The sequence below is a fragment of the Coturnix japonica genome, unplaced genomic scaffold (genome assembly GCF_054131305.1).
Source record: "Coturnix japonica strain WE unplaced genomic scaffold, WE-NBRP24 Scf055, whole genome shotgun sequence".
NCBI classification, from domain to species: domain Eukaryota; kingdom Metazoa; phylum Chordata; class Aves; order Galliformes; family Phasianidae; genus Coturnix; species Coturnix japonica.
Window position 1 is genome coordinate 252,379 of NW_028188958.1, and position 26,640 is coordinate 279,018.

A 26,640-nucleotide genomic window follows, 5' to 3' on the forward strand; every position below is an offset into this window, starting at 1 on the left:
TAGAATGATAGAACAGCCTGGGTTGAGAAGGACCACAATGATGATCTCGTTTCAACCCCCTGCTGTGTGCAGGGTCACCAACCAGCAGCCCAGGCTGCCCAGAGCCACATCCAGCCTGGTCTTGAATGCCTGCAGGGATGGGGCACCCACAGCCTCCCACATAATCAGAAGAGCACTGCTGTATAAGCGATCACGAAGCACAAGGAGGTTGACATTCACTGCGGTGGTGACTGAACTTTGAGTGAATAAATCAGGAAACCCAGAGTCACCCAGTGTGCTGGAGTTTCTCCATTTTACACCCTGGAGGTGCCCAAGGCTGTGGATGGGGCCATTGGGCAGCCTGAGCTGGTGGGGAGCACCCAGCCCTCAGTAGGGGTGGAACTGGAGAGTCTTTAATGTCCCCTCCAGCCATTCTATGGCCCCACGATTTCCCCTCTCACTGGAGGGGTCCCACATCAGCCCCACAGCCCCAGGAGCCCCACCGCCCACCCAGGACCCTCCGCAGGGCCGCCCGCACCTCTTGGTTGCGGAGGCTGTAGATGAGGGGGTTCAGCACGGGGGTGACGATGCAGAACAGCGCTGACACCACCGAGTCAGCCAGCAGCGAGCTGTCGGTACCCAGCCGGTTGTAGTTGAGGTTGGCCGTCACAAAGAAGAGCGAGACCACCAGCAGGTGGGCAGAGCATGTGGAGAACGCCTTGTGTCGGCTGGCGGCCGTGGGCATGGCCAGCACAGCCGCCAGGATGCGTAGGTAGGAGCCGACCACCAGCAGGAAGGGGCCGAAGCCCACAAAGACGCTGGCTGCGTGCAGGGCCACCTCAGTGGGCCGCGTGTTGCCGCAGGCGGCCCTCAGCAGTGGGGGGGCATCACAGAAGAGGTGCTGCAGATGGACGGCCCCGCAGAAGGACAGCCGGGAAGCCAGCACTGTGTGCACCACTGAGTCCAGCACACCCCACAGCCAGCAGCCCACAGCCATGGCCCAACGTGCAGCCCGGCGCATGGCTTGTGCATAGTGCAGGGGTGCACTATGGCGACGTAGCGGTCGTAGGCCATGACGGCCAGCAGAGCGCACTCAGACCCCGCGCAGCTCATCAGGAAGAAGGTCTGTGCCAGGCAGCCACGGTAGGAGATGGCTGCCCGTGGGCTGAGGCTGTTGGCCAGGACCTTGGGCACGGTCACCGTTGAGTAGCAGATGTCCAAGAAGGAGAGGTGGCTGAGGAAGAAATACATGGGACTGCGGAGATGGGAGTCCAGGAGCACGAGGCAGAGTATTACAGTGTTCCCCAGCAGCGTGACCAGGTATGTGGCCAGGAAAAGGAGGAAGAGGAAGGGCTGGCCTTGGGGAAAGCCCAGCAGCAGGATCTCTGTCACCTGAGTCCAGTTCCCCTCAGCCATGGGGCAGCTGCATTGGTCTACAGACAGAAAAGAGCACCAGGAAGAGGTGGAGCGGGTGAACAGTGACTACAGAGCATGGGTTTCACTGCTGGGATGGCTGCGGTCCTACCTCTGCAGTGACTGAGGGCTTCCCATGACGATACTTCGCAGACAGTGCGATTTCACTGTTCAGGGAGGTGCTGTTTGGTGCTGGAGATCCAAGTGCAGGAGTCACACTGAGGAAACCATGGCAGTTTGCATCCAGACTAACTCACAAATCCCGGCTCCTCCTGCCCATCAGACCCACTGTCTCAAACACCCAGCACTTCTCTCTTTCCTTCCCATTTGCACTTCTGGTAATCGCCTCCTTCCCTGCTTCCTGCACAAAGTCACACCCTTCTCGAGATGCTATGGCCACAAGGGCTGCTCTCTGCCAGCTGCCTGGGACATGCCATCACTTTGCACCAGCTAAAAGGGATTATTATGACTCTTTTTTTCCATCCTGTCTCTTGCTCTGCCTTTTTTGAGAGCTTTGCTTGACAATAACCAGTACCAAACACCCCAGGTTTCAGCTGAGGGAGGCTCACCATGCCATGTTTGTAAACTCACAGGCACAGAGAGCTGTCAGGGCTCTCCAGGGCCTGGGACTCCTGACTTTCTTCCATCCATCTGATTTCTGTCACCCTGACCCAAGCATTTTGCTGACTGCCCTGTGGAGCTGCGCTGGCCCTGTCCACATAGGATGTCCACATGACATAACCCTCAGCCCACAGCGCTCAGCAAACACGTGGGAAGGTGCCACTCACTGGGTACACGCATTTAGGGCTGTTACCCACAGCACCAGTCAGTGCCAAGGAGCCCTGCAGACACCAGCTGGGAGCTTTGGCCTCCCTTGATGTACGTGTCTGGCCCAACACAGCAGTCCTGTGTGAGGTTGCTGGAGAAACGGGGCTAGGAGAAAGGCTAAAAGACCTGGGGGTCCTGGTGGCCAACGTGGTGGCCATGAGCCATATTTTCCAAAAAGATGGGGATCTCCTGGAAGGAGTCCTGCGGGGGGCCAGAAAGAGGATGAAGGGCCTGGGGTATCTCCTGTGTGAGGAAAGGCTGAGACGTGGGGCTGTTCAGCCTGGGGAAAAGAAGGCTGAGGATGGATGATGATGTTCCTAAAGGGCTGGAGAGCTGCCCGTGATGCTCCCCCTGTCCTGAAAAACTGAGGCTGCGCTGGGTGTGGAGGCACAGGGATGCAGTGCAATCATAGGAAGACAGACCCTAATTTTTCACTGTGCTCTGGAGCAATGCAGCAGTCAGTGACATTTAAACCCTTCACCCCCAGACACCCTTTGTACAGAGAAGGGGAAATGTGGTTGGAAAATCTCCCCTCCTCCCAAGGAAGGTGCCTCACTTCACTTCATTGCCCTTCCCATAGCCCCAGCATTTGGGGTGCATTGTACCACCCTCTGTTCTGCAGGAGGCCAGGCATGCTGTGCTCCCACCCCAGATACCTCGTGCTCCTGCAGGAAGATGCAGCTCTCCCCTTGAAGCTCTGCTGGCCCATTTGCACTCAGGTGAGAAGAGAAGAGCCAGGAATGTGAGAGTGGGATCCCGAGCCCTTGGTGTGGTCAGTCCCTGTCTGATGGTTGGACTGGAGCAGCCGGCAGCACCGCAGGAGGAATTTCTCCCAGTGAGGACTGGTTGGTTTTGCTGGAGGCAGCATCAGCTCCCACAGCCTGCCCAAATGCCTGGGCCACCCTGAGCCCTGGGTGCCAGCACAGGCATGGTCCCCATGCAGCATGCTGGGAAGGACCCTGAGAGAACCCCATCATGAGTGAGAGCCCTATGAGCATCCTGCTGCAATCAGGGCTCTGCCCTCCTTACATCCAAGTCCAGCAGCAAATCTGCAGTGCTGAGTGAGAGGGAAAAACTGTCCCTGCCCCCACATGCTGCCCAGTGTGTCTTACCTGCACCGGGAGGAGTCCTCTGTGTCTGTGAGCAGAGGAGAAGCTTTTAACTCTGCGAGGTCCTGAGGGAGAGGCTGGCAGAGGCAGCACTGCTCCATAGCAAAAGCACAGAGCAGAGATGCATTCCCCCTGTCAGTCCACACAAGTGGGACCTGAGCCTGCCAAACTGAGCCCTCCCGGCACAGTGCTCCCCACGATTCCCTGCTCTGGTCCAGCCCAGTCTGACCTCTCTAGTCCTGTCCTCCCATCCCAGCCCTCAGCAGCTCTCGTGCACCTGGGCTGCAGCTCAGATGACTGTGCACTATGTACCCCATGCCAAGGGAAGGGCCAGTTGAGAGGGCTGGAAGCTGATTGAGCTCATGAACTGATAAGCATGGATACTACACTCAGCCTTCACCAAAAAGTGAAGAACCTGCAGTGCTTATGTCCTCCTTCACCACACTGTGGGGTGTCACACCAGACAGTGCAGCAGACGGGCAGCAATGGGCAGGGCTGACCCTGCACACACCTGCAGCATAACCCAATGACACCGATTGTGCTGGGTTAAAGCACTAATTGTCTTGGGTTAATGCACTGATTGTACTTGATTAAGGCACTGGTTGTGCTGGGTTGAGCCATGGAACAGAGCCCTGTTGCTTCCTGAAGGGCCAGGCAGGAGGGTTATTTGGCCTCATACCAGGTGAGTGCTGCCTGCCCTGAGTTTGAGGTGGCTCCTGCTACAAGCAGCAGTTCTGCATAGCACCATGGAAATGCAAAGTGGGAAATCCAGGACATGGGAAGATGGCAGCAGGGAGGGAATTTGGAGAGGCAAAATTGCTCCTGCAGCAGAAACACACCAGAGCCTGGGTTACCAGGCCCATGGGTGCAAAGAGATTGAACCCGGGGCTTCATAGGATGTGGTGATATTTGAGGACATGGGGGCTTTATCTACTAAAGATGTGAACTTATTAAGGCTCACCACCAGCAAGCATGCCATGATTGACAATGTGAATATGTGTGGAAATTAATACAGATGATACATTATTATAGACTATAGCAGGAAGCAAATATATATGTTGTAGATATTAAGGGCACAGCACCAATTAACAATAGCAGCAGAGGGAACAGAAAGGCAATTAGAGATGGTAAAATCCAGGTATGGATTGGTTTCATCAGTGCATCAAACTTAGCAATAACACAAAGTTTGAGTTAGTAATGAATATAGTTATGAGTTACAAGCTTACCAGTAGTTTAGCAGCAAACATGACAGTTTGATTTATTGAGACTATACTTAGGGCACCAGACATTCTTCTAGATATACTTGCATATATACTTCTGTATTTGCAAAACCACTGGTAGAGACTTATCAAAGTGATGGCAGAAGGAAACAGGTCAAGGTCTCGCTGACCTTAAGGGGTCCCATTAAGAAAATTAACCTCCTGAAGTGGGCACAGGAGAGGACCAGAGTGTCCAAAATGCAGGACCCGACACTTGGCCCTATTGAAACTCATTCCGTTCACCTTGGCCCATCTATCAAGTCTATCCAGGTCCCTCTGCAGTGTCCTTCTCCCCTCAGGCAGATCAAGATCCCTCCTAGCTTAGTGTTGTCTGCGAATGTACTGAGGGTGCAGTCAATCCCCTCATCCAGATCATCAATGAAGATGTTAAACAGAAACGGCCCAAGCACTGAGCCCTGGGGGACACCACTTGTGACCGACCGCCAACTGGATTCCACTCCATTGACCACAACTCTCTGGGCCCGGCCATCCAACCATTTCTTCAACCAGCAGAGCGTGTGCCCATCCAAACCACGGGCAGCCAGCTGCTCTACCAGAATGTGATGGGGGACAGTGTCAAAGGCCTTACTGAATCCAGGCAGACCACATCGACAGCCTTACCTTCATCTACCAAGCGGGTCACCTTGTCATAGAATGAAATCAGGTTAGTCAGGCAGGATCTACTGTTCATAAACACATGCTGACTAGGCCTGATCCCTTGGCTGACCTTTCGTTCATCCATAATGATACCTGAGATTATCCTTTCCAGAACCTTCCCGGGCACCGAGGTAAGACTGATGGGCCTGTAGCTGCCAGGATCATCTTTCCAGCCCTTTTTGAAGACGGGCGTCACATTCACCAGTCTCCAATCCGCCGGGACATCCCCAGCCAGCCAAGACTGCCCAAAAATGATGGAGAGTGGTTTGACAACCGCATCCGCCAACTCCCTCAGCACTCTAGGGTGCAACTCATCCGGCCCCATGGACTTATAAACATCCAGCTTTCAAAGCAGGTCCAGAACCATCTCATCACAGATCATGCAGAGCTTGTGTTATTCCCCCTTCCCATCTACCAGCGCAGGGGGCTGTGTTCCCTGGGAGTTACAAGCATTACTATTGAAGACCGAGGCAAAGACGGTATTAAGTACCTCAGCCTTATCCCGATCCTCAGTGACCAAGTTGCCCTCAGAATCCAGCAAGGAATGGAGATTTTCCCTTGCCTTCCTCTTGCCATTGATGTGTTTATAAAAATTTTTACTATTTTCCTTGACCTTAGCAGCCAAGCTCAGTTCTAGCTGCGCCTTGGCCTTCCTAATGTTCTCCCTGTGCAGCCTCACTACAAACCTGTAATCCTCATAAGTAGCTCACCCTCTCTTCCAGAGACTGTAAACTCTCTTTTTGTTCTTTAGATCAAGCCAAAGTACTCTGGCCAGCCAGCTCGGCCTTCTCGCCCGTCAGTTCAACTTTCGCAATTTCGGGACAGTCAGCTCCTGCACCTTTAGGACAATTTCCTTAAAGTATTCCCAGCCTTCCTGGGCTCCCACACTCTCCAAAGTTACCCCCCAGGGCACCCTCTCAACCACAGTCCTAAGGAGGTTGAATTTCGCCCCCTGGAAGTCCAAGGTGGCAGTTCTGCTGACTCCCCTCCGCGGTTCGACAAGGATCAAGAAATCTAGCATTTCATGATCACTTTGTCCCAGACGGCCTCCAGCCTTTACGTCCCCCACCAGACCTTCTCTGTTAACAAATAGCAGGTCCAGAATTTTGCTTCCCCTCGTAGGCTCCTTCACCAACTGTGTCAGAAAGTTATCTCCCACAAAGCCTAGGAACCTCTGAGACTGTTCCCAATCTGCTGTATTGTAATTCCAGCAGATGTTTAGGTTAGATGTTAGGAGGAAATTCTTTACTCAGAGGGCTGAGAGTCCCTGACATCACTGCCCAGAGCAGTGGGTGTCACATCCCTGCTTAATAAAATAAGCATTTTTTTCTTTGAATTAAGTCATGTGATTATGTGGTTTGCATTGCTACTGAGTGAGCTGAAACAAAGGTTCTCAGCTCCATCCCATTTGTATCCCCTTCCATGGCTGGTCTAAAAACCAGTCCAGCTAACTGGTAGGAAGGCAGAGAGACAAAGGATGAAGGATGAGCTTTTACAGGTGTGCCTGTATACATAGACAGATAGACAGGGGATTTTTAGTTAAGGAAATGCTTATTGTGAAGTCTGATGTGAAGTCCTTTAATGGAACATCCCGTGTTTTTTGGAGAATGGAACCGTAAGAAGCAGAGTGCAAGACACGGAGACCCGGAGATAAGCTTCCAAAGCTGAACCGAGAAGTGAGACTAAGAAAGCAGATTGTGCTGACGTAGGCATTTGTTTGGGACTCGGTAGATGACTTGAAGAACTGTATGGAAACCTTTGTAAATGTTAAGTCACGTAATCATAGAATGATAGAATGGCCTGGGTTGAAAAGGACCACAATGATGATCTCGTTTCAACCCCCTGCTGTGTGCAGGGTCACCAACCAGCAGCCCAGGCCGCCCAGAGCCACATCCAGCCTGGTCTTGAATGCCTGCAGGGATGGGGCACCCACAGCCTCCCACATAATCAGAAGAGCACTGCTGTATAAGCGATCACGAAGCACAAGGAGGTTGACATTCACTGCGGTGGTGACTGAACTTTGAGTGAATAAATCAGGAAACCCAGCGTGACCCAGTGTGCTGGAGTTTCTCCATTTTACACCCTGGAGGTGCCCAAGGCTGTGGATGGGGCCATTGGGCAGCCTGAGCTGGTGAGGTGCACCCAGCCCTCAGAAGGGGTGGAACTGGAGAGTCTTTAATGTCCCCTCCAGCCATTCTATGGCCCCACGATTTCCCCTCTCACTGGAGGGGTCCCACATCAGCCCCACAGCCCCAGGAGCCCCACCGCCCACCCAGGACCCTCCGCAGGGCCGCCCGCACCTCTTGGTTGCGGAGGCTGTAGATGAGGGGGTTCAGCACGGGGGTGACGATGCAGAACAGCGCTGACACCACCGAGTCGGCCAGCAGCGAGCTGTCGGTACCCAGCCGGTTGTAGTTGAGATTGCCCGTCACAAAGAAGAGCAAGACCACCAGCAGATGGGCAGAGCAGGTGGAGAACGCCTTGTGTCGGCTGGCGGCCGCGGGCATAGCCAGCACAGCCGCCAGGATGCGTAGGTAGGAGCCGACCACCAGCAGGAAGGGGCCGAAGCCCATAAAGACGCTGGCTGCGTGCAGGGCCACCTCAGTGGGCTGTGTGTTGCCGCAGGCGGCCCTCAGCAGTGGGGGGGCGTCACAAAAGAGGTGCTGCAGATGGATGGCCCCGCAGAAGGACAGCCGGGAGGCCAGCACTGTGTGCACCACTGAGTCCAGCACACCCCACAGCCAGCAGCCCACAGCCATGGCCCAACGTGCAGCCCGGCGCATGGCTTGTGCATAGTGCAGGGGGTGCACGATGGCGACGTAGCGGTCATAGGCCATGACGGCCAGCAGAGAGGACTCAGACCCCGCGCAGCTCATCAGGAAGAAGATCTGTGCCAGGCAGCCGCGGTAGGAGATGGCTGCCCGTGGGCTGAGGCTGTTGGCCAGGACCTTGGGCACAGTCACCGTTGAGTAGCAGATGTCCAAGAAGGAGAGGTGGCTGAGGAAGAAATACATGGGACTGCGGAGATGGGGGTCCAGGAGCACGAGGGAGAGTATTACAGTGTTCCCCAGCAACGTGACCAGGTATGCGGCCAGGAAAAAGAGGAAGAGGAAGGGCTGGCCTTGGGGAAAGCCCAGCAGCAGGATCTCTGTCACCTGAGTCCAGTTCCCCTCAGCCATGGGGCAGCTGTGTTGTTCTACAGGCAGAAAAGAGCACCAGGAAGAGGTGGAGTGGGTGAACAGTGACTACAGAGCATGGGTTCCGCTGCTGGGATGGCTGCGGTCCTACCTCTGCAGTGACTGAGAGCTTCCCATGACGATACTTCGCAGACAGTGCGATTTCACTGTTCAGGGAGGTGCTGTTTGGTGCTGGAGATCCGAGTGCAGGAGTCACACTGAGGAAACCATGGCAGTTTGCATCCAGACTAACTCACAAATCCCGGCTCCTCCTGCCCATCAGACCCACTGTCTCAAACACCCATCACTTCTCTCTTTCCTTCCCATTTGCACTTCTGGTAATCGCCTCCTTCCCTGCTTCCTGCACAAAGTCACACCCTTCTCGAGATGCTATGGCCACAAGGGCTGCTCTCTGCCAGCTGCCTGGGACGTGCCATCACTTTGCACCAGCTAAAAGGGATTATTATGACTCTTTTTTTCCATCCTCTCTCTTGCTCTGCCTTTTTGGCTCCTCACGGCGATTTGCACCCATAGGACAAGGAGCAACAGCCTCAAAATAGAACATAGGAAGTTCTGTACAGACATAAGAAAGAGCTTCTTTCCATCAGGGTAATGGTGCACTGGCACAGGCTGCACAGAGAGGTGGTGGAGTCTCCTTCTGTGGAGACATTTGAGACCTGTCAGGACATCCAGCTCTGAGACCTGTTATAGGGAACTGCTTCGGCAGAGATTGGACTCAGTGATCTCCTGAGGTCCCTTCCAACCCCTGCAGTTCTGTGATTGCGTTGCTCATGGTGTTTCCAGCAGCAGAAGGGAACCATGAGTTCCTCCGCAGGTGGGACTGAGAGGGCTGGAGAGCTGCCCTTGAGGCTCTCCCTGTCCTGAAAAACTCAGGCTGCGCTGGGTGTGGAGGCACAGGGATGCAGTGCAATCATAAGAAAACAGACCCTAATTTTTCACTGTGCTCTGGAGCAATGCAGCAGTCAGTGACATTTAAACCCTTCACCCCCAGACACCCTTTGTACAGAAAAGGGAAAATGTGGTCAGAAAATCTCCCCTCCTCTCAAGGAAGGTGCCTCACTTCACTTCATTGCCCTTCCCATAGCCCTAGCGTTTTGGGGTGCATTGAACCACCCTCTGTTCTGCAGGAGGCCAGGCATGCTGTGCTCCCACCCCAGATACCTCGTGCTCCTGCAGGAAGATGCAGCTCTCCCCTTGAAGCTCTGCTGGCCCATTTGCACTCAGGTGAGAAGAGAAGAGCCAGGAATGTGAGAGTGGGATCCCGAGCCCTTGGTGTGGTCAGTCCCTGTCTGATGGTTGGACTGGAGCGGCCGGCAGCACCGCAGGAGGAATTTCTCCCAGTGAGGACTGGTTGGTTTTGCTGGAGGCAGCATCAGCTCCCACAGCCTGCCCAAATGCCTGGGCCACCCTGAGCCCTGGGTGCCAGCACAGGCATGGTCCCCATGCAGTATGCTGGGAAAGACCCTGAGAGAACCCCATCATGAGTGAGAGCCCTATGAGCATCCTGCTGCAATCAGGGCTCTGCCCTCCTTACATCCAAGTCCAGCAGCAAATCTGCAGTGCTGAGTGAGAGGGAAAAACTGTCCCTGCCCCCACATGCTGCCCAGTGTGTCTTACCTGCACCGGGAGGAGTCCTCTGCGCCTGTGAGCAGAGGAGAAGCTTTTAACCCTGCGAGGTCCTGAGGGAGAGGCTGGCAGAGGCAGCACTGCTCCATAGCAAAAGCACAGAGCAGAGATGCATTCCCCCTGTCAGTCCACACAAGTGGGACCTGAGCCTGCCAAACTGAGCCCTCCCGGCACAGTGCTCCCCACGATTCCCTGCTCTGGTCCAGCCCAGTCTGACCTCTCTAGTCCTGTCCTCCCATCCCAGCCCTCAGCAGCTCTCGTGCACCTGGGCTGCAGCTCAGATGACTGTGCTCTATGTACCCCATGCCAAGGGAAGGGCCAGTTGAGAGGGCTGGAAGCTGATTGAGCTCATGAACTGATAAGCATGGATACTACACTCAGCCTTCACCAAAAAGTGAAGAACCTGCAGTGCTTATGTCCTCCTTCACCACACTGTGGGGTGTCACACCAGACAGTGCAGCAGACGGGCAGCAATGGGCAGGGCTGACCCTGCACACACCTGCAGCATAACACAATGGCACCGGTTGTGCTGGGTTAAAGCACTGATTGTCTTGGGTTAATGCACTGATTGTACTTGATTAAGGCACTGGTTGTGCTGGGTTGAGCCATGGAACAGAGCCCTGTTGCTTCCTGAAGGGCCAGGCAGGAGGGTTATTTGGCCTCATACCAGGTGAGTGCTGCCTGCCCTGAGTTTGAGGTGGCTCCTGCTACAAGCAGCAGTTCTGCATAGCACCATGGAAATGCAAAGTGGGAAATCCAGGACATGGGAAGATGGCAGCAGGGAGGGAATTTGGAGAGGCAAAATTGCTCCTGCAGCAGAAACACACCAGAGCCTGGGTTACCAGGCCCATGGGTGCAAAGAGGTTGAACCCGGGGCTTCATAGGATGTGGTGATATTTGAGGACATGGGAGCTTTATCTACTAAAGATGTGAACTTATTAAGGCTCACCACCAGCAAGCATGCCATGACTGACAATGTGAATATGTGTGGAAATTAATACAGATGATACATTATTATAGACTATAGCAGGAATCAAATATATATATTGTAGACATTAAGGGCATAGCACCAATTAACAGTAGCAGCAGAGGGAACAGAAAGGCAATTAGAGATGGTAAAATCCAGGTATGGATTGGTTTCATCAGTGCAACAACCTTAGCAATAACACAAAGTTTGAGTTAGTAATGAATATAGTTATGAGTTACAAGCTTACCAGTAGTTTAGCAGCAAACATGACAGTTTGATTTATTGAGACTATACTTAGGGCACAAGACATACTTCTAGATATGCTTGCATATATACTTCTGTATTTGCAGAACCACTGGTAGAGACTTATCAAAGTGATGGCAGAAGGAAAGAGGTCAAGGTCTCGCTGACCTTAAGGGATCCCATTAAGAAAATTAACCTCCAGAAGTGGGCACAGGAGAGGACCAGAGTGTGCTACAGAGTTGGTCTGCATCACGGAGGTGCTTTATTGCGACCTTTCTGTAGTGTTTCCCTATGGTAGAGCCATAGTGGCCAGTCATAGAACCATAGAATCCTCAAGGCTGGAAAGGACCATCAAGGTCATCCAGTCCAACCGTTCACCTACCACCAATGCCTCCCCACTAAGCCAAGCCCCTGGGTACAACACTTAAGCGTTTCTTGAACACTTCCATGGACAGCGACTCAAGCTCCGTATCTGAAGCCTCAGGAGCGGAGGTGCTGGACAGCGCCATCAGAGGAAGGTGCCAACAGAACCGATGGAGAAACGCCGAGAAAATTCAGTGTGGCAATGAGTCACTGCTGGAGTGGGGGGAAATGGTGTCAGAGAGCATGGAAAAGAAGAAGGAAAGTGATAATTCTCAGTCCCGACGTTCTGAGAGGGCTTTTAGGGCAAAAGGACTGTGAGAAAAGGACTCTCTCCTGTAGAAATGTTGAATGTTCCCTTGTTACACACTTAAATTCAGTAGCACATCACTCCTGTGTGACCTGTCTGCTGTCCCGGGTTTCTGGATAGAGGCTGCAGCACTCGGAGAAACTGATGTTTGAAACAGGGCTTTGCTGAGAGCTGCACTGGGGTTTGCAGCCACAGGGATGGCCCCGGGTCCCGTGAGCACTCAGCACCTCTGGAAGTTGGACTCTTCAGTGGATGCAGAGCTCTAAATGTCTCTACTTATAAGCACTGTACTTCCAAACCCAAAGGTACCACTGTAGAACTGTAGCCTTCTCCAAGTCATGTTTCCCTGTTTGTTTTGACAGGTGTATGTTAGATTGGATCTTGGGAACAATTTCTTCTCCAAAGAGTGGTCAGCACTGCACAGCTGCCCAGGGCAGTGGGGAGTCCCCATTCCAGGGGGTGTTCCAGGGCCCCAGGATGCCCAGAGCCACCAGGGCACACTGCTGCCCTATGTCCGGTTTGGTGCCATTGCTCCCCCTCTCCAGGCACAGGACCTGACATTGTTCTCATTGAAATTCATGGGGTTCCCATTGGTCCACTCCTCCAGCCTGTCCAGGTCCTTACAGAATGAAAACCCTTGAGCATGTACACTGGTCCTCTTGATCTGATGTCACCTGCAGATCTGACATGGGTGCCATCTCCTCTGTGTCACTAATGAATAGACCAAACAGGACAGGGCCCTGGACAGACATCCGTGATGTTTCATTTGTCACTGGCCTCCAGGTTGAGGATGACTGCTCAAACATTACTCTTTGAAACTGGTGATCCAGATGGTGTCACACCGTTGCCTTTGTGATGCTGCTGTTGCTTTGACATACACGAGCTGAACACACTTTTCTTCCCACGTTTTTGAACACCCTCCTACCGGTGAGGCAAGCCCAGCTGCTCAGACCTTTTGTGGCCATGTGTGAATACAGAGCTCAGTAATCTGTTGATGGCATTGTTGGTCCCATTGGCTGCAGTGGGCCAGTGTTGATTTGCTCAGTGGCTTTGGCTGTCCCTGATGCAGTTGTGATGGTGCTGAAGGTGCTCTGCCAGAAGTTAATGTTAGGGCTAGGGTTAGGGTTACAGTTAGGATTAGGGTGATGAGAAGAGGTAACAGATGTGAGCCACAAAGAGAGCCATCCCCACTGGATGCCATGGAAAATCCCTCCAGCACCGCATCCACACCCCACAAGCCATGGACTCTGTTCCTGCAGACACTCAGCACCCAGAATGGCCACAGCCTCAACGACTGCGTTCTGGGCAGGGTCTGGACCAGCGCCTCATTTCCACTTCTTCTCTACAGTTCAATTCTATTGGGTTTTGTAAGAACAGCATTTCACATTTCTCTCACTGCTTTCCTCTGAGAAGGAGTTTCCTTTGAGACATGATTTTGTAGAGGAGTTGCCTGGAGCTCCTTGTTATCTAGGCCAGCCCAGAAGCAAGGATAGGAAAGAACTGGCATTTCCAGCTTGCGCTGCCCAAGGTAGGTCAAACACCTCACACCGCATCCTGGGAAAGCACTAAAAAAATGGAATGCAGTGAGTCATTTTTCTCTTAAAACGAGAGATTTTTTTTGGCTGAAAGGAAAAAGCAGCGCCTCACGCTGCTCTGTAGCAACGAAGGGACTCCATTGGTTGCATCTTCATTCTGTTTAATTCACTGCTGGTACTCATAGAACAGGAAAAAAGGCGGTAATGGTGGATCCAGCTCTAAAACACGCCAAAGCTGACTTGATTTATGTGTTTGTCTTGGGTTAAGAGCAGGCACAATGCATCAGGCCATGCAAAGTGACAGCGACCCCTCAGTGCAGGGTTTGGGGTCCATGTAACACCCACATAGAAGCCCTGTACCAGCCCAAGGACAGCATTCCTTACTGGGCAGCTTCTGCTTAGAGATGAACAACTGAGGGCTCTCCCACTACCACCGAGCAGCTCCTGCCCACTGTCTGCTTACAGGACACCTGCAGCTCCACCACCGTCACCCCCACCCCATCAGCCCGCTCCATCCTCACACTGCACAGACCCTGTGGGGTTTGCCCAGAGCACCAAGCCCAACATGGGAACTAATTACTGCACTTCAAACGAGATGCTTTAAATAGAAGGTTGAAATTAGAGAGAAAAGTTTTCTTGCTTCAGTTTACCCACTCAGGGCACATCCCCACTGGGCTCCCTCCACAGAGGCATTGCCACAGGGGTGACAGTGCCAGGCAGAAAGCCCAGAGCACCCCAATTTTCTGCGCCATGTGCCTGTGTGACTCTGTTAAATGAGGCACGGAGGGAGCTGTTAGAAGTTTGGTGTATCACTCAGACCAAAACTTTGAGACTGCTGACATCTGCGCCAACCCATTGCATCATAGCACAGAGCAAGAAGGGAAAGTGGAAAACACCTTCCTGTTGTGGTGTTCACACTCTGAGCCAAGGAAAGGGGCACACAAAGCTGGAGTATCAGAAGGTGAAAAAGCTGAACAACTGAACAGTGTGAGCAGTCAATATGAAACGCCCCAGTGACAGCAAACTGTGCAAACCAAAATTCAACAGATATCACCAATTCCTTGCCCTGCTTTGAGTCATAACAACGAAACCCCTTCCCAGGCTCAGCCTAATGCTTCTTTAATCCCAGAGTCCCACATTGCAATTGTTGCAGCAGCAGAATCTGTAACGTTGCGCTAAACCAGCATCCGGAAATTTTGCCTTTATGATGTGAAGCCACAACACCTGGAGCTCAAATAAAGACAGCAAAAATCCTTCTGAAGGAAGGAACAGAATCTGCCAGGAACCACCGGGATTTCTTAGGCAGTGTTTGATTTGAGTGCAAACAAATAAATAAAAGAATAATTCAAGTTCTCCATTTGTTCCATAAGAACAGATTAATGAGGGGCAGGGAACCCAGGAGAGAAAAGAAAGGTGAGAAATTGAATGAGAAGTTGTTTAGAATTAAAACCATTTGAAGTTACAAAACCAACGGTGACTCATTGTCAGAGGACCAAACGGCACCAGATGGTGCACAAAACAGATGCTGATGCCACTACAGAAGCAGCAAAAAAGCATATTCTGCTCTCTTCCAAGCAAGGGGAAAAAGACTTTCAGCAGAGTACCCAAAATAGAGAACATCTGCTGCCAGCCCAAACGCAAAGGCTTCCTTATGTTAATAAAAGACGTTTGACGTGACCTCTCGCATCAAACACCAGTTACTGCAGGATTAGATCTCCTGACAAATTTTAGAACATCTTTTGTTTTCCAGAACAAACACCTTGATTGGGGAAATGGGACTGAGCACCAAGGACATACAGTCATAGAATCATCATAGAATGGCCCGGGTTGGAAGCGACCTCCAGGATCATGGAGCTCCAACCCCCCACCACAGGCAGGGCCACCAACCTCCACATTGATACCAGCCCAGGCTGCCCAGGGCCCCATCCAACCTGGCCTTCAACACCTCCAGGGATGGACGGGGCATCCACAGCCTCTCTGGGCAGCTGTTCCAGCACCTCCCCACTCTCACAGTAAAGAACTTACCCCTCACATCCACCCTCAATCTGCCCTCCTTCAACTCCAAACCATTTCCCCTTTTCCTGCCATTATCTGCTCTTTAAATGAGCTGACTCCCGTCCTGTCTGTAGGCTCCTTCAGGTCCTGGCAGGCTGCACTGAGCTCACCCCGCAGCCTTCTCTTCTCCATGCTGAACAAGGCCAGCTCCCTCAGCCTGTCTTTGTAGGGAGGTGCTGCAGCCTCTGAGCATCTTTGTGGCCTCCTCTGCACCCTCTCCAACAGCTCCCTGTCTTTCGTGTACTGGGGGCTCCAGACCTGGACGCAGTGCTGCAGATGGGGCCTCACAAGGGCAGAGCAGAGAGGGACAGTCCCCTCCCTGTCCCTGCTGGCCACCCCTCTGCTGATGGAGCCCAGGATCCCATTTGCTTTCTGAGCTGCAGGAGCACACTGCTGCCTCATGTTCTGTTTTCATCCACCAGGACCCCCAGGTCCTTCTCTGCAGGGCTGCTCTTAAGGACTGCTCCTTCCAGTCTGTATAAATGCCTGGGATTCCTCCAGCCCAAGTGCAAAACCTTGCACTTTGCTGTGTTGAACCTCGTTAGGTTCACCCAGACCCACCTTTCAAGTCTGTTGAGAACCCTCTGAATGGTATCCCTTCCTTCCACTCCATCAACTGCACCACTCAGCTTGGTGTCATTGGCAAACAGCTGAGGGTGCACTTGATTCCATCACTGATGTCATTGAGGAAGATGTTGAAGAGCACCAGTCCCAGGACAGACCCCTGGGGACACCACTCGTCACCAGCCTCCACCTGGACAAAGAACCACTGATCACCACCCTCTGTCTGCAGCCTTTCCACCAATACCATTTCCATGTTAGCACTAACTTGACAGCTACCCAAGCAATGCCAACCAGGATCTGTAACAGTATGTGAAAACATGACACTGGGATGGAGGATCAGTACTTGAAATTCAAGGTTTTGTTTCAGGGATTACAAAAAATAAACATTTCAGATGAAGAAAGAGATAGGAGTTACTATGTCATGACATCCCTGATTAACATCATAAAAGAAAGCAACGTAAAGAAGGAAAGTGGAGAAAATAGTAAAGATCAGCAGTTACCAGAACAAGCACACAGTATCAGTCATTAATGACAGCAAGAATTTGGGTCCAGATAAGTTCATGTCATGAACAGATCCACCTTTGGGTATTGCTGGTGAAAATAAAAGCAGCAAGGCAGAAATGCAGCCATATTCAGCAGACTCTTTTGATCTGTACCTGAAACAAAATAATGGCTGCGTTTAATCTCCTATAATAGCAAGGAAAGAACACGAGCATTAGTGCACTGAACCAAGGAAGCTGGACAGCAGCACTTTGACAACTTACATTTTCTCAAACACGTCTGTCTTAAACTAACCAAAGAGCAACTTGTCTGTGATCCACAGAACTATCGCTAATTAACATGGGACTCAATCAACCGAGCTTCAGTATCACTGACACTCGTGCTTAACATCAGAAGGGAGTGTCAGGCAAACAGACTCATTCTAAGTACATTCCCAGGGTCCCTTCCCTGATTCAGTGCATTAGGAATTACATGAAATAAAGCTCTCTCAGCACCTTGATTGAAAAAGAAATCATCAGTGTTGGAAAAAACTATTAAGGGACAGTTTAAATGAATTATTGGATTAAAAACTCACACACGAGCAGATCTTGAAATGTCAGGAGAACATAAGTGAGCACAGAACTTCGCACAGTAACTCAAACCCAAGGCCTCGTGCCCCACCATGCAGCAACCTACCAATGATCCGGACAGCTGAAACACTTGGAACACAGCTGTACAAAGGAGGTGGAACTGTGCTTTGGCTCACAGCAAACCCAGAAACAATTCAGCCTCTGAGCCACCACTGGGTATTTTCTTATGAGGCTGAATGTAAAGAGCACCAGACAGAGCTCCTGTGGTGTCTGTGTACCTGCACTGAATTACACATTTTTTGCCTTTATTACACACTCACAATATTCGTAGCTCTAACAGCCACTATCAGGTTCCATCAGAGCCACCAACCAAAGCAAAACACATAGGATCCTTCACAGGCACTGGGCTGCTTCACACCTTTCTGCAATCACTTCTAGAAGACCTGTCATAGGGTTGTCAGTCCAGACTAAAAGGAACTGCTTCCCTACTGAGAACAAGTTCCACCTGTGCCCTCCACCAGATGCTTAATATAAGAATTAGGATGAGTTTGAAGGCCACCTTTCATCTCAGCTTGGATCCAGGAAAGCAGTAACAGAAGAGTCACTATTGCACCGCTCACCAGTGCATTTTTTCCATATTCATCCCATTAACTCCTTCCTTCATAAGAGGGAACAGAGCAGGCAGTAAGAATCTGGGTCTATTATCAGCAAAGCCAGTCATCCCCCAGCTGCCAAGTCCTTGGAGGAATTCACCTGCACTGCTCGTACACAAATAAGCAGATGAGGGCTGGGGAAGCACACGGCTTTATCTCTGCATTGACTTTGAGTACCGCTACTGGAGAAGTTGTTTTAGGAGTGTCCCAGCACCTGAACGCTGCACAAACAGTCCCAAGCAGCCCAGCACAATGCTCATCTGTTTTTCCTTTCCCCACAGTCCTTAAGACATGTCATGATTCTGTGTCTTGTTATGAGGCCGAACCAAACAGTGTGGCTGGCAGCTGTGTCCAGCTCAGCAGACCATACCCCCAGGTAACTCATGTCAAATCTGTTTCTTCATCCCTGATCACACAGTGAACACGCTTCTCTGCATTGTAATACAACTGCCCACAGCGCAGACGTGGCTCCTCCTGCTGGTACCAGAGCTGTTCATTGAACTCTGGGAAGAAGAAGGCAATTTCTCTGCTGGCTGATGCTGGAGAGTCTGTAGAGAGGAAAGAGGTGAGAGGTTAATCTTGCACCTAAAACACGTACTACTTCAAAAGGAAGGGCAGAAGGCGAGGCTGTAAAGTGCTAGGCCTGGCTGCATGTGGAGTCTGCAGAGTCTGAACAGAAAGCAAAGGCAGACAAAATAGCATTGATCAGCTCTCAACAAGCTCCAGCTCCTGCCCAATGGTCAGGCAAGAAGGCCTACCTGAACCATGGGTGGTATTCCTGGTGTCAGTGAGGCCATAAGCTCCTCGGATGGAGTCTGGGACACAATAGCGAGCTCGGAACACTTTGGTGGGTCCCATCAGTGACCTCCAGAGGGAGATGGCATTCTCATGGGCCAAGATATAAGCCCACATGGGGCCACTGAAAAAAGGACCAGGAAAGAGCAGAAGTAGGTGAGGTTATAACAGGGTACAGCTTCTTCATTCTTACACGTATGACAAGCTCACAGTAGGCAGTGACAGCTTGAGAACAAAGCATCTGCATGACCTCCATCTAGGTGAAGGCACCCACAATACGCTGGGATGCCATCCCACTGAGTCCTCTGCTGTCACACCGGAGTTGTTCCATAACAAATGCCCACCCTTCAGTCCAAAGCCTTCACCCTCAGCACATCACAAGCACACGCTCCCAACGAGATGCATCCCACGCTGAGGTGGAGCCCTCCAGATGTGGGTGTGTTGCTCAGGGTTCACCCCATTCCCTCTCTGCACCCTGCTCTGTCCACCATGTGGCACAGCAGGTACCTGGCCATGAACTCCACCAGTCGCTGGTAGAAGAATCGTCCTGTGGGAGAGAAACAACCTTGAGTCACAGCACCCACCCCGTGCTCCCTGCCAACCCCTGGGAAAAGCAGCCTTTGAGGAATCGCACAATGGTTTGTGTCAGAAGGGACTTTCACACAAACCCAGAGTGATTTGGGTTGGAAGGGCCCCTCCAAGGCCATCTGTTCCCACTCCCTCTGATGAGCAGGGACCCCCACAGCTTCATCAATGCTCAGAGCCCCTGACTGAGGGTGTCTACAGGGCCAGGGCAGCAGCATTTTGCTCTTTGCATCGTGTTCATTGCAGGAGAGTTGGACTAGATGACCTTTAAGGGTCCCTTCCAACTCAAACAGTTACGTGGATCATATTCATGTGGATAACTTCACTGGGTAACCTGTGCAGCGCCTCACCACCCTCAGCATGAAGACTTTACTTACATCCAACTCAGTCTCCCTTTGTCAGCTAGAAACCATCTCCCCCTGTCCAATCACACAGACCCCACTGAAGCGTCCATTCCCTCCTTTCACAGCCCCTTTAGATACAGACGGCTGCTCTCAGCTGGCCCTGCAGCCTTCCTTCCTCCCCCTGCACACTGCAGCTCTCAGCCTGTCCTTGCAGGAGAGCTGCAAGGAAAGCAAATGGGATCCTGGGCTCCATCAGGAGAGGGGTGGTCAGCAGGGATAGGGAAGTGATTGTCCCTCTCTACTCGGCTCTTGTGAGGCCCCATCTGTTGTACCGTGTCCAGGTGTGGAGCCCTCAGTACAAGAAAGACATGGAGATTTTGGAAAGGGTCCAGAGGAGGGACAGGAAGATGATCAGGGGGCTGGAGCACCTCCCCTATGAGGACAGGCTGAGGGAGTTGGGTTTGTTCAGCCTGGAGAAGAGAAGGTTGCGGGGTGACCTCATTGCAGCCTTTCAATACCTGAAGGGAACTTACACCCAGGAGGGGAGTAAACTCTTTGAAAGGGCTGATAATAGCAGGACACGGGGAAATGGTTTTAAGTTAAAAGAGGGAAGATTTAGGTTGGATGTTAGGAGGAAGTTCTTCACTAGGAGAGTGGTCAGGCCCTGGAACAGGCTGCCCAGGGAGGTTGTGGATGCCCCGTCCTTGGAGGTGTTCAAGGCCAGGTTGGATGGGGCCATGGGCAACCTGATCTATGGGGTCTCTATGGGGATCTATGGGGTCTCTATGGGGTCTATGGGGTCTCTATGGGGATCTATGGGGATCTATGGGGTCTCTATGGGGATCTATGGGGTCTCTATGGGGTCTATGGGGTCTCTATGGGGATCTATGGGGATCTATGGGGTCTCTATGGGGATCTATGGGGTCTCTATGGGGTCTCTATGGGGTCTCCTGGGCAACCTGATCTAGTAACTGTGTATGTTTGGTGGCCCTGCCAGGCAGGGGGTTGGAACTACATGATCCTTGAGGTCCCTTCCAACCCGGCTCATTCTGTGATTGATTCTGTGCTCCATCCCGTGCACACACTCCCCCAGCTCCCTCCCCGTCCTGCTGCTCTCGGTGCCCCACGTTACAGCCGCTCTCAGTGCGTTGGGTGCCGCCCCCACCTTTATCCCGCGGCCTTTTCCCTCCGTACCCTCGTGCTCCCGGTAGAAGCGGCGGCTCCGCTCCGGGCCGCAGCGCAGCTCCTTGTTGCGGACGATGAGGAGCCCGTTGCTGACGATGGTTTCGTGCACGGCCTGTGGGCAGAGGCGCGGGGCTGGGCGGGGGGCGCACGTGGCCGGGCCGGCCCGAGGGCAGCGGGCGGGGCGGGGCGGTTCGACGTGGCCTCACCTCCAGCACCAGCGGGTGGGACGCGGCGTCCGGCTTCAGCAGCGCCAGCGTCAGCTGCAGGGGCCGCTTGGAGCACAGCGCGGCCGCCATGACGCCCTCCTCCCCAGCGCCGTCGCGCGGGTGATGACGTCAACGGAATGCGCCGGCGCGCTGTGATGACGTCAACAGAGTGCGACGGCGCCGGGCGCGTCGCGTAGCAGCGGGGACGCAGCGCTGGAGCGATGGCGGAGGCGGCGGAGCTGACCCGGGACGAGGCCGCGGTCGAGGCCCCGGATGAGGCCGGCGGGGAGGAGGCCGTGAAGATCATCTGCCTGGGAGACAGCGCCGTGGGAAAATCCAAGTGCGTGGCCGCGCGGGACCCCCGGGTCCGGTCCGGTTCGGTCCGGTCCCGTTCTGTTCGGTCCGGTTCGGTCCGGCCCGGTTCGGTTCGGTTCTGTCCGGATCGGTTCGTTTCGGTCCGATCCGGTTCGGTTCAGTCCGGTTCGGTTCTGTTCGGTCCGGTCCGATCCGGTTCGGTTCTGTCCGGTTCGGTTCGTTCCGATCCGGTCCGGTCCGGTTCGGTTCGTTCCGATCCGGTCCGGTTCGTTCGTTCCGGTCCGGTTCGTTTCGGTCCGGTCCGGTTCGGTTCGGCCCGGTCCGGTCCCGGGGCTCCTGACGGCCGCCGTGTCCCCTCAGGCTGCTGGAGCGGTTCCTGCTGGACGGGTTGTATCCTCGCGGTTCCGGTGTCGGGCGGGCGGCGGCGGGGCCTGATCCTCACTCGGCTCCTTAACGCGGCTCCTTATCGCGGGCGCAGCCGCCCCCAGCAGCTGTCCACATTCGCCCTGACGTTGTACCGGCACCGAGCGCGGGTGGACGGGAGGGACGTGACCGTGGGTAAGTGCGGGCACCGGGCCGGGACGTGGCGGAACGTGGTGGAGCTGGGACACAAAGCGGGACTGCCCGGCTGTGTGGGCAGCGCAATGGAGCAATGAGGAGCAGCAGCACAGAGCCGGGATGGTTCCACAGCCGGGCTGTGCCCACACCAAAACAACGGGGGGAGAAACGAGGTGAGAAGAGGCTGATGGGCTGAGGTAAGGACGGGCAGGTCAATCACTGCTTTCTGTTGTTGGCAACCAGCCTGGGAGAAGAAATGAGGATGAAATGATTCGCTTGTGACGGCAGTGAGATGAAAGAGCAGGTTGCACAGTGAGTCACAGGATCAATCACAGAATGACCCGGGTTGGAAGGGACCTCAAGGATCATGAAGATCCAACCCCCCTGTCTAGCAGGGCCACCAAACATACACAGTTACTAGATCAGGTTGCCCAGGAGACCCCATAGATCCCCATTGAGACCCCATAAACCCCATAGATCCCCATTGAGACCCCATAGATCAGGTTGCCCAGGGCCCCGTCCAGCCTGGCCTTGAACACCTCCAAGGACGGGGCATCCACAGCCTCCCTGTGCAGCCTGTTCCAGGACCTCACCACTCTCCTAGTGAAGAACTTCCCCCTAACATCCAACCTAAATCTTCCCTCTTTTAACTTAAAACCATTTCCCCTAGTCCTGCTATTATCAGCCCTTTCCAAGAGTTTACTCCCCTCCTGGGTGTAAGTTCCCTTCAGGTATTGAAAGGCTGCAATGTGGTCACCCCGCAACCTTTTCTTCTCCAGGCTGAATGAGTCTGTGGATTCCCCCTCCCTGGGAGCATTGGAGGCCGGGCTGGGTGCAGCTCTGAGCAACCTGGGCTGCTGGAGTTGTCCCTGCCTCCAGCAGAGCATTGGAGCCATGGTCTGATCCCTTCCAACCCAAACCCTTCTGTGATTCTATGAAGAGAATCTGAAGGGAACCACAGGCACCGAATCTCATCCTTTGGCTTCTTCCTCCTGTCACCAACAGCGCAGCACAATGCGGGGTGTGGGCATCCCGTGATGATTTGTCTCTGCAGCTCCTTCAGCCTCACTCTGTTCCCTGTGTGCAGCAGCTCCCATGGGATGCTGTCTGTTCTCCCCCAGCCTGGTCCTGCTTTTGTGTTAACTCTTGGCCCTGGAATGTTTCAAATCAGTGAGATGAAACCTGATTTGTGACTTGAATTCAATGAGTTGGGCTTTGCATCCTGGGTTAAAGCTGTGAGAAAAAACAGAAGTTGAGACATTGTGTCATCTTAAATCTGCTGTTTCTTTTTTATTTTATTATCTTACAGATTTCTGGGACACAGCTGGACAAGAGAGGTTCCAGAGCATGCATGCGTCCTATTACCACAAAGCTCACGCTTGTATCATGGTAAGGGTGATGTCCCAGGTTGCCCAAGGAGGCTGTGGGTGCCCCATCCCTGCAGGCATTCAAGGCCAGGCTGGATGTGGCTCTGGGCAGCCTGGGCTGCTGGTTGGTGACCCTGCACACAGCAGGGGGTTGGATGGGATGAGCATTGGGGTCCTTTGCAGCCCAGGCCATTCGATGGTTCTGTGATCTGGTGGGATTTGGGCTGACCAGTCCCTGCTAATGTTTGGCCTTGATATTACTTTTTAGTTACACTGTACTCTTTTTTTTTTTTTAAATCTCTTCCAGTTGTTTTACACATTACCTCACATTGTTCCTTCTTTTTCTTACCTGACAAAGCCAGCGTGGTTGGTGTGTTCAGTGTTCCTGTGTCCTTCCTGCAGTGCTTTGACTGCATTCCCTGAGCTTCCTTCCTTCTAAACTTGGAAGCAGTCCTGCCAGAGGGGATGTGAGGGAGAGGGCACTCCCTCTCCCTCTCCCTCTCCCTCTCCCTCTCCCTCTCCCTCTCCCTCTCCCTCTCCCTCTCCCTCTCCCTCTCCCTCTCCCTCTCCCTCTCCCTCTCCCTCTCCCTCTCTCCCTCTCCCTCTCCCTCTCTCCCTCTCCCTCTCCCTCTCCCTCTCCCTCTCTCTCTCTCTCTCCCTCTCTCTCTCTCCCCTCCCCTCTCCTCTCCTCCCCTCTCCTGCTGTGTCTGTTGAGTTGTATAGAACAAAACTGTCTTAATGTTCTGCAGAGAGTACTGCATTCACAGAATCGCACAATGGGTTGGATTGGAAGGGACCTCCAGGATCATGAAGCTCCAACCCCCCCCCCCCCCACCACAGGCAGGGCCACCAACCTCCACACTGATACCAGCCCAGGCTGCCCAGGGCCCCATCCAACCTGGCCTTCAACACCTCCAGGGATGGACGGGGCATCCACAGCTTCTGGGCAGCTGGTCCAGCACCTCCCCACTCTCACAGTGAAGAACTTCCCCCTGACTTCCAACCTCAATCCTCCCTCCTTATTTCCTTGTGCTTTGAGCTTCCTATTTTTATAGCTCGAATGAGTGTTGTTTCCTGACTCCTAATCCGCTCAGTCTCTTGGTCTGTGGTGTTGCTCTCACTTTTCACTGTATCTTTACTGCTTGTATCTTTATCAGCCAACTCCACTGACACTTTAATGTAGTTGTTATAATGGAGAATCCTCACATCTGACCCTACTGACAGCAGAACAGATCTTTCCCATTGCTTCTTCACCATTGTGGGTGCTAAGAATGTAAAGGCAAACAAGGGACTGTTGCCTGCATCATGCAAAGATAAATCCTGGCTGTGTTTCTCAGGGTTTGCTGGATATTCTGCCTTTTCTCTGTCACGCTTTCTAACAAAGAGCAGTTTCCCATGCCATCCTTCTGGGGGAGTTCTGGGTTCTGTCCATGTGTTCGGTGCAGTGGGTTATCAGCCGCTGTCCTGTTGCACCTGTGATAACTGCTTCTCTTCTGGAAGGTGTTTGATGTGCAGCGGAAAGTCACGTACAGGAACCTGAACAACTGGTACAAGGAGCTGAGGGAATTTCGCCCGGAGATCCCTTGCATTGTAGTAGCCAATAAAATTGATGGTATGTCTTCATCTTGAAGCTCCTCGGGATTGTGACGTTGTTCTCTTCTTACCTGGCTGTGAAGGGATGTTGTGCTTCTGTTGGGTCCAAGTACATCCTGGAGTTTTAGTCCCTCAGGGCTGTATGTTACCAAATAAATAGCCAGGTTTAGGGAAGTTCATTTGGTTCATTGGTAGAGCTTAGGGCAAGATCCATCCCACTCATATGAGCCTTTCCTCCAGGCTGCATCAAGCATCACAAATAAAGCAACATGAGCCCATTCCTGTCTGTATCTTCTTGCCAGCTGTGTGGTGACCCTGTAGCTTTTAAACCCTCTCACTTTTGTGGAGGGCCCACATGGCTTTGTACTGCAAAGGGGGGGCCTTGATCGCTGCTTTAGGTTCTGGTCCGCATCTGTTCCACCATCCCTGCATTTGTTGCCATTCTTTCTATACCGGTGCTTTACTATTTCTCCATTTCTTTTTTCCCCTCAGCGGATATGAAGATGACCCAGAAAAGCTTCAATTTCGCCCGGAAGCTCAGTTTGCCCTTTTATTTTGTGTCTGCTGCAGATGGCACCAACGTAGTGAAGGTAAATCACAGCTGTACAGTCCAGGGATGTGGAGACTGCTATGAGCACGGGGTGGGAAATGGGGTAGTGCCTCTCTCTGCCTCTCTACCTACAGCCCCACTGACTGTAAGTAGTTGTAGAGTTGAGGGTTTTTTTTCCCTGTGGGGTGTGGGAATGGTTTTTGTATATTAAAGAATCCCATCACTCTTTGCTTTGAGTGACAAAGTGTTCTTCCTCGTCAGGTCTTCAATGACGCCATCAAGCTGGCACTTACTTACAAACAGAATTCGGGAGATTTCATGGATGAGGTCATGCAAGAACTGGAGGTAAGAAAGGAAGGGGAGGAGTGCAGGGAGTGGAGCGTGAGGTGGTTAACAGCTCAACCCCTTGGGGAAAGCCTGTACTGGAGGGTGAAAACTTCACAAGAACTTAAAGATTTGCCTTATGCTGACAGCACAGGGTTTGTGTGCCGCTCATATCTAGGTGGGCAGGGGGAAGGTGGTGACCTTCTGAAGAGCTTGTGCTGCTTTAGCCTGAGCTTGAAAGAACCGTAGCAGTGTAGTGTCATGCTCTTCAGCATTTTCTTGTCCTACTTCTTTGCAGAGCTTTGACCTGGAGAAGAAGAGTGAGAATTTGTCAGATCAAGACGAGAGCTGCCCTGAAGAAAAGCCCCCATCCTCCTAAGGGCAGCACTTGGGCTCCATCTTTTCTCTCTGCTCCAGTTGTCAGGGGCTGCTCAGAGCTCAGCTCCGTAGAGGAAATCGATTTCTCTCGTGCCCTGAGATCTCTGGTGATGGGGAGACTGGGCACGATGTCCCTTGGCTGGGCCCTGACTCCCTGACCGTCATAGTCGAGGCAGCAGTGGGAGGATCCGTGTGCTGCTTCAAGACAAAGCTTGCTGGGAGAGCTGAGCCACTCCTGTACCTGCAGGGAAGGGTCCTGCCCAGAGACTTTAGTGGTACCTGCTGGAGAAAACAATTATTAAGACTTTTTTTTTTAAAGGTTTGAGTTTGGGTTCTTTTTGCAGTGTTGTTATGAGGCAGTTCAGCCGCTGCACAGTGCAAGCCCAACCACCAGCCCTCCCTTTCACAGCCCAGCTGGTGCTGCCTCTGTGCACCCCTGTAAGTTCCTTTGCACCCCCTCATATAGTTCCTTTGAGTTTCCCATCTCCATTCTGCTGTGGGGCAGACAGACCCAGTGGGCTTACAGGCATAGGGAGATTGTCCTTGTAGGCCCACAGGAGCTTAATGATGTGTTCTCCCAACCCAGGCTGATGGATGTGGCTGCTGCTGTTCCCA

The 26,640-nt window shown here is 52.8% G+C and overlaps 4 protein-coding genes across 8 annotated transcripts; 1 reads left to right on the top strand and 3 right to left on the bottom strand.

The window, feature by feature from the left end:
* Window positions 1–436: 436 nt before the first annotated feature.
* LOC146752001 (olfactory receptor 9Q1-like) lies at window positions 437–5,583 on the bottom strand. The gene is given in 2 exon segments (XM_085533200.1): window positions 437–1,026; window positions 1,029–5,583. Coding segments are annotated over 2 exon segments (957 nt in total). The 5' UTR covers window positions 1,396–5,583.
* A 1,881-nt stretch (window positions 5,584–7,464) lies between these two features.
* Window positions 7,465–9,373, bottom strand: LOC146752002 (olfactory receptor 5V1-like). Its single transcript, XM_085533201.1, has one exon. It carries the CDS (start codon window positions 8,422–8,424, stop codon window positions 7,465–7,467), a length of 960 nt encoding a protein of 319 aa, XP_085389327.1. The 5' UTR covers window positions 8,425–9,373.
* Window positions 9,374–16,431: 7,058 nt separating this feature from the next.
* On the bottom strand, window positions 16,432–21,056 carry NME6 (NME/NM23 nucleoside diphosphate kinase 6). 3 transcript variants are annotated; one of them, XM_015874492.3, is made up of 5 exons: window positions 20,941–21,056; window positions 20,744–20,846; window positions 19,128–19,167; window positions 18,584–18,744; window positions 16,432–18,373 (listed from the first exon to the last, which is right to left on the bottom strand). In XM_015874492.3, exons 1-5 carry the CDS (start codon window positions 21,028–21,030, stop codon window positions 18,207–18,209), a joined length of 561 nt encoding a protein of 186 aa, XP_015729978.2. In that variant the 5' UTR covers window positions 21,031–21,056; the 3' UTR covers window positions 16,432–18,206. The 3 variants fall into 3 exon arrangements, with proteins under 3 accessions (XP_015729978.2, XP_085389288.1, XP_085389289.1); XM_085533162.1 differs by having other exon boundaries at window positions 20,715–21,056; XM_085533163.1 differs by lacking the exons at window positions 16,432–18,373; window positions 18,584–18,744 and having other exon boundaries at window positions 18,925–19,167; window positions 20,715–20,846.
* Window positions 21,057–21,133: 77 nt separating this feature from the next.
* RABL2B (RAB, member of RAS oncogene family like 2B) lies at window positions 21,134–26,343 on the top strand. 3 transcript variants are annotated; one of them, XM_015873334.3, is made up of 8 exons: window positions 21,134–21,280; window positions 21,616–21,645; window positions 21,734–21,813; window positions 23,123–23,202; window positions 24,681–24,792; window positions 25,266–25,363; window positions 25,585–25,668; window positions 25,946–26,343. In XM_015873334.3, the coding sequence occupies exons 1-8, from the start codon at window positions 21,162–21,164 to the stop codon at window positions 26,024–26,026; spliced, it is 684 nt and encodes a 227-aa protein (XP_015728820.1). In that variant the 5' UTR covers window positions 21,134–21,161; the 3' UTR covers window positions 26,027–26,343. The 3 variants fall into 3 exon arrangements, with proteins under 3 accessions (XP_015728820.1, XP_032302379.1, XP_085389286.1); XM_032446488.2 differs by lacking the exons at window positions 21,616–21,645; window positions 21,734–21,813; XM_085533160.1 differs by lacking the exons at window positions 21,134–21,280; window positions 21,616–21,645; window positions 21,734–21,813 and adding an exon at window positions 22,698–22,836.
* The last annotated feature ends 297 nt before the right edge of the window (window positions 26,344–26,640 follow it).

Bases quoted from the DNA above. Each gene is read 5' to 3' on its own strand.
- LOC146752002 (XM_085533201.1), bottom strand. From the start codon at position 8,424: ATGGCTGAGGGGAACTGGACTCAGGTGACAGAGATCCTGCTGCTGGGC.
- NME6 (XM_085533162.1), bottom strand. From the start codon at position 21,030: ATGGCGGCCGCGCTGTGCTCCAAGCGGCCCCTGCAGCTGACGCTGGCG. The intron at 19,168-20,714 runs GTGGGGGCGGCA...TCTCTCCCACAG, and splicing joins GAAAAGGCCGCGGGATAAAG to GACGATTCTTCTACCAGCGA. The intron at 18,374-18,583 runs GTAGGCCTTCTT...TCCTCTCTACAG, and splicing joins GAATACCACCCATGGTTCAG to ACTCTCCAGCATCAGCCAGC.
- RABL2B (XM_015873334.3), top strand. From the start codon at position 21,162: ATGGCGGAGGCGGCGGAGCTGACCCGGGACGAGGCCGCGGTCGAGGCC. The intron at 23,203-24,680 runs GTAAGGGTGATG...CTCTTCTGGAAG, and splicing joins AAGCTCACGCTTGTATCATG to GTGTTTGATGTGCAGCGGAA. The intron at 24,793-25,265 runs GTATGTCTTCAT...TTTTCCCCTCAG, and splicing joins AGTAGCCAATAAAATTGATG to CGGATATGAAGATGACCCAG.